This window comes from Saccostrea cucullata, unplaced genomic scaffold (assembly GCF_032062105.1).
Source record: "Saccostrea cucullata isolate Sc308-1 unplaced genomic scaffold, CSIRO_AGI_Scuc_v1 ctg1512, whole genome shotgun sequence".
Lineage (NCBI taxonomy): Eukaryota > Metazoa > Mollusca > Bivalvia > Ostreida > Ostreidae > Saccostrea > Saccostrea cuccullata.
The window spans coordinates 122,270-129,040 of record NW_026923049.1 but is presented as its reverse complement, the minus strand read 5'-3'; the positions used below and the strand labels follow the sequence as shown (position 1 = coordinate 129,040).

Sequence of the window (6,771 nt, the reverse complement as noted above, 5' to 3'; positions counted from 1 at the left end):
TTACATATGATTGTATATCGAGGACCTTACTCTTTTGGAATCTCTGGCCTTTGTACACTGTGGTGTCAAGAAAGTTAACACTTTTATCTGAGATTTCAAAGGTGAATTTTAAGTGATCGTGACAGGTATTGCCGATATTATTTTACAAAAACATGGAGCGAAGACCCACTATACCTTAAAAGTACACTTTTATGACAAAACATTCGCATCTTTCCGAAAAATACTTCAAGTCCATTAAGTCAAGGGTCATATCACAAACATGATTTAAATGTCCGATATATTCACGAGCCATACGCATGTAGCATAGTGGTTAGTTTGTTAGTCTCAAAGCAGTATGATACTTCGGATTTTTATTGCTTAGGGGTTCGATTCCCACGAATACCATCTTATAATTATTTTTATAAAAGAAAACTTTTTACAAGATTTTTTTTCTTTAAGAAGTTATTTTTTTTCTCATAATTTCATAAATTTTAATAATGAGAAGTTAATTTAAATACCGAATTCACATATTGAATATGATTTTTAATATCCGACGCTATTGGCATTCTGCACGCCTTGTTCACCTATCTTCTTTCGTTATCAATTTATCATGCATTTTAGACCATTGCTTTCTTAATTATAAGTCTCTTGTTATCATTTATAAAATAAATACGGTATAGTTTAAAAGTAGAGCATTCAAAAAAGGTCATGTTTACAATCTATTAAAATATCTTTAATAGAAATCAGTGAAATCTGAAACTTTAATTCCCTGTTATCAAATCCTGTATCTACCAATGTTCTTTTTTAGCTATGGTGGAGGTGTAAAAAGTGTTATTTAATTGCCTCGGCAGGGGTTCTGCCTCTTCAGAATGTTAAAATAAGTGAAATACATTATGAGTGGATAATTTAAAGAAAAATAAAGTTCAAAACCCACTATATCACTCAATTTCTAAAGTCTGATTCAGGTAAAAGATCCTTAAATTACGCCAAAAATTCTACCTGTATTCGTTGATACTTATCAGAGTAACGTCAAAACGTTTTAGAAAGTACTTTGAACAGGCTGGATTTTAAATCAGAGTAATGAAACAAGTGTGTCTAAACATATATATGTATATATAGGATCTCCCATGGTTTGTAGTTGGATATGATTTTTATCCAACGAGTTGTGTGATATTTAAAAACACTGAACGAGTTGGATAAAAATCATAACCAACAACAAATCATTGGAAATTCTTTTTATCCCATGTTCGATACTTCACAACCGATGTTTTACACTGTTTTTATACTGAACTCCGCTCTATTTAACTCCATTACGCTAACGAAAAATACATTATGTGGGATATGAAAACTATATCACATTAGCTATTTCCATGGGATAAAGGGGTAAAGATGGGTTTAATTCTTATACTGAATAGTATCTTAGATTTAACAGTACTACGAAAACTTATATGTTTAGTTAAAACCTTCTGATATTATGTAGTTTTACAAAAATGTAATATTTATTCCCATTTTACCTTCACTTCATTTTTTTTAATAAAAGCTTGCAGGAACATGCAGCCATTCGTCTTATTTGTCGGCAGCCAATTAGAAGTTTCTTAACAGAATATCATCTTGAATATTTGTTTAGGGATTTTATTTTTTTTTTCATATCCATTGTTTTAGACTTGTCAGGAAAACATAGCAGGATGGTCATTAAAAAGTCATTTGTTGAAGCTCATCCACTTTGACTAAAGGAGGTTGGCTGCTGTCATCAAAAGCATTGAGAACTTTTCGTCAACTATAATTTTAGAATCTACACACTTACTAGCTAAACTAAAAAAAAATCAAACAAAAAATCAGGGATAGCGCGCTTCTTTTAGCACTACGACGCAATTAATATGACCTTTTTGCACTGTAACTGCGTCTATAACATTTATAATTTTTCAAATTTTTTATTTCACATTTTTTATCCAAAGTAATTATGGGAAAAACAGTCTTTTTCATCTAGAAAATTTGTAGCATTAAATATAGTTTCAAATTACTTCGCGCAGTTAATTATTTGACCTTTCTGCACTCAGAAATTGATATTTTTCTGGAGTTTAAAATTTGAAAAGCAATAAAGTTATTTGAAAGTAAGGATTTTTTTTTCAAAATTTAAGTAGAATGATCAAAATTATCTTATATGTTCAGGGAATGAATGAAAACTGGGGGGTCTCTGATATTATTTTTCAGATATTACAAAAATAGTTATAATTTAAAGCTTAAAGTGGGCTTTTTTCATGGTCATTCATGATAAATTTGATGTTATTGCCAAAATTGATGATAGAATTCATGAGAATTAATTTAATGTTTGATTTAGGACCAGCACAGAATTTCCACTGCACAAGATCACCCTGTGTGCAGGTTGTAAAAAAATACTGAATTCGTCAGAAAAAGAAAAATTGATTATTTTCTTCTATAAATCCTCTCGCCACATAAAATAGCGGTATTGAATTTAATTGTGGGGTTTTCAATGAATATAGTGTAATTAGCATAATAGAATCCAAATTTATTGTTTGTAAGACCTTAACTATAATTTAGTATATTTTAAATACAGGTCAAGACAAAATATATGCATGCTCAAAAGCTAAGGAGCGAACCTTAGGCCAAAGTCAAGAAATGAAAATTTGTTTTACCTATTGAAAGATCTCGTCTCTGGTAATATAATTGTGAAATTATACGTAAAAGTAAAATTTTAAGGTCAAGGACAGATTAATGGTGCCAAGGGAAGGTCATTTCACAAGATATAAATATTGAAGGAATAACTTTCTTATTTTTTCCATTGCATGATGTGATCAATCGATTCAGAGTTCTTAAACTAATAACAATTCGATGAGTTACTGACAGAGAACACAGAATTTCTTTGTAGGTAAAACTCATATGAAAACACAAAGCAGCGGTTGTGTCAACATCCATCTTCTTAACCCAAAAAAGATACAATAACACCTTTTACAAAATGATTTTTGTGGCGGCCGCCAGATACATAAGTGAAGGCCGCCAAATAATAAGTGGTAGCCGCCAGATAAAATATTTTTCCTACGTGGCAACAACGGGCTTCCGTAGTATTCAATCTCAAAGTCCATCAAACAGTATAAAACAAGAGCAAAGCGAATTCGGACCTCCACAACAACAGAGGTAGGATCAGGTGCGATGGAGGAGTGAGCTACCTTGCTGAGCGGTCACACCCGCCGTGTGCTCCTTGTCTTTGTAACCCGTCGGTAGAGATCAGTAACAGTAGTCTTGGGTTTTTTGATATTTTATATATGGATAATAAACCTACAACATTCATACAAAATACGAAACATTTATACTTTACACACAATTCACTAACTTTAAATATCCGTACTTTACACCAACTTTACATTTAAATTACTTAAATATATATTCAACTGGAAATTATGAATATATATATATATAAAAGCTTACCAGTCTACATCGCCCTATATCCTATACATAATTTGCGTGCTGCTACCTTGACGGTGTGCATGGGTATGGGCGGACAGGTAGTAAAAACAGGTTTTGTTAGTGAATACAACTCACTCTCTCTCTCATACATCCCTTTCTCTCTATCCTACTAGATCACGTGACACTGACAGCGAATGACAACGAAGACAGACAAACAATGAACTAACCACAAATACCGATAGGTGGATCCAACATCCAACACCTGGCTACATCTTGATCAGGAAATAACGAGCAAATCAAATCGAAAAAAAAGTAATCGCCAGTTTTAGTTACCTGCGCTCAATTTAAGAATTGTTTATGATAGTTACTTAAAGAAATGCATATAATAAATTAATATACGAAACAAGGTCCGATATTTACAACAGCCTTTAAAGAATGTTAGAAAACAATTATGCATTCAAGTTTAAACAAAAGAAATGAATCTCTATGAATAAATCCATGTTAGTTTCTTAACATTCACTATAAAAAAAACACTATACGTATATTAATGCAAAAAAAGATAGATTACATACATATTAAGTAGAACTTAGAATGCAAAATCCTAAAAATCATTCTGTCTAAATAAAGCGTTTTTATTGTTAATATTTCTAATTTCTTTTTTCTTTAAGGTCATTCGACATGGATTCCCTTATCTTTCCCGAGTAGGTACAATTGAAAAAATGGGATAAATATCACATTTCGGATTATTTCATTTCACATGTATTTGATTTGTTTCACTTTACCACTGAGAAATTCTGCTACGTAGAGGTTGTCTTTTTTATCTACACATAAACCCCATGGACGCTTTAGATCACAGTTATCAATGTAACGGAGGAACTGTCCGTCTTGATCTAGGATGTGGATACAATTGTCGTTATTGTTTATTATCAGGATCTGACTCTGGCTGTCTGTTGTGATGCTTTGTGGTTTAAATGGTCCACTCTGATTATATGGATGACCGTTGTACCTAAATCGCAGTGTTCCTGCCTTATTGACAACAACCACTGATTTGGCTTTGTAGTCCGCCACGCAAATATCCTGATTTCGGTTCTCACTAATGTTTTTAAGGTGATGATATGAAAACAGAGGGTCATTTTTATCGTCAAACTGAATGCTTTGTTTCTCTATATTGGAGTCAGAATAACGGACAACTCTCGATTGTTTATCCACTATGGATCGTTTTTCATTACTTAGCATGGTAACCAGAAGGTCAGCAGTTGAGGTGACGCAGACATAGTATGGTATCCACTCCTGTAGTCTGATTAATTCTTGTATCTGGCTATTCTTCACAATGTTTACAGTTCTTGTTATATCATTAGTATAAACTAGATCTCCACTATTTGTCACAGCTATGTCCCCTATTCTCATACTGGTTTGCACTAACTTTAGTACTTTGCCCTCTTTATTATAGGAATTAATGATATCTGTATTCCAACACGTCCAGATTTCTTCATCACTGAGACAGGTAACACTGAATAGTGGATTATATCTAGTGTCTATTGTTGTGATGATCTCTGGTTCATCAAGCATTGGTTTGGGTGAAGGACAGGATACAGCTTCTTTTGTCTTCAATATGTAACCACGTGGGACTGATGTAATGGGTAATGCAGACACAGAACAAAAACTTTGATAGAGCTGTTCTCTGTTGATCTGATGAGGGAAGAAACTGGGTAATGATATATTAATTTTAGGAGGTAAACTTCTGAATTCATCATTCCTGGATTTGTATGCAGAGGTTCGGGAGACATCATTGGCGTCCAGAATTTTTTTCATCTCAAGAATACTTTCATTCAGGTCAGAAGTTATCTCCATAATTTTTTCTTCTTCTTCATTTAGCGAAGCCAAGTACTTTTCTTTCATCTCACCGATTTCAGATTTTCTTTTGTTGACAATGATGTTAATTTCTCTGTGCCAGTCTTCCCCTTGTTGTGTGATTGTTGTTGTCAGCTTTTCGAAATGTCCCACCACGTGTGCTTTTTCAGTTTTCAAATCTGATGCTATTTTTTCATATACAGGATTGAATTCTTTCTCCAATTCCGTCAAGTCTCTTCCTAATTCCTCCGTTTTAGAACTAATGAATTTTCGCATATCTAATAAATCATGTCCTGTATGTTTCCCTGAAGAGATGCAAGTAGTACAGACTGGAATGTCACATTTCTTACAGTAAAGTTCACATTGTTTCTTGGAATGATTTTGGCATTTTGGGAAATCGGAAAAAGTTCTATGTTTGTATGGCACTACATTGTGTCTTTTTGATGAATCAGAGAGATGGTCCCCTACACAGGCCTTACACAGGTTTATCTGACAAAGTTCACAGTGACTCTGTAATGCAGCTGTTTGACAGAGGTCACAAAGAAGAAGCTCTTGGGCGCTGGTGCGGGGGTCCATGATATGTAGCTCAGTCATATAATATGGATAATGCTGTAAAGACAAATATAGACTTTTACTAAAACAGAATATTTGCAAAATAACGTAGTACTACAACGAACAGCTGACATCGGACGTCAGACTTTACAAGGCAAGCATTTCAAAGGGAGCGGTATAGAAAAAAAATAGAAAATAAAATAATCATATCAAATCATTTGAAATGTATATGCCTTTAATGACTATTTATAAAATTAAATCAAAGTATCTTGAAATTAGTATTTTGAGTATCAAATATGACATACAAAGAAGTCCGTAATGTAGTGTGCATGTAATCTTAGCAAGGATATGGAGATAACAAACAGTATTCAATCTCAAAGTCCATAAAACAATACAAAATAAGAGCGAGCAAACAAGGACCCCCGAAACATCAGATGTGGGATCAGGTGCCATGGAGGAGTGAGCACCCCCTGTCGACCGGTCATACCCGCCGTGTGCTCCTTGTCATGATCAGGTTATAAGGAAAAAATCCGTTGTCAATTCAGTGTATAAATAATGGACTAACAATAGGTATATAAAAAAACGTCAGTCAGCATTTGATTCAGTGATAAATTGTATTCGCTGAAAAGGTCATTGATCGACCATAGAACTCACGAAATAATGACTTTAAATGAGACTGCCGATATTCTTGTTTCATCAACTTGCTTGTCAATAATTTACCTCGTTTTAGAAATTGTTCATACGTATAGCATGCTCTTGCGTATTGAATCAACTGAGATATATATACTCCGTATGCAAATAAATTATACAGAAGCTACATATCCATTCACATTCTGTACTTTTTTATTTACAAACTGAAAGTACAACTTCCGATCTATTAGTAAGTGATGGATAAACTTTATTTTCTAGATGTCCTGCATAGCTTATTGATCCTTTCATATTGAGAAAAAAATAAAAGTAACGATT

At 33.3% G+C, this 6,771-nt stretch overlaps 1 protein-coding gene across 1 annotated transcript; it reads right to left on the bottom strand.

The window, feature by feature from the left end:
• Positions 1-4,155: 4,155 nt before the first annotated feature.
• LOC134263022 (uncharacterized) lies at positions 4,156-5,829 on the bottom strand. The gene has a single exon (XM_062745319.1). It carries the CDS (start codon positions 5,827-5,829, stop codon positions 4,156-4,158), a length of 1,674 nt encoding a protein of 557 aa, XP_062601303.1.
• Between the last annotated feature and the right edge of the window lie 942 nt (positions 5,830-6,771).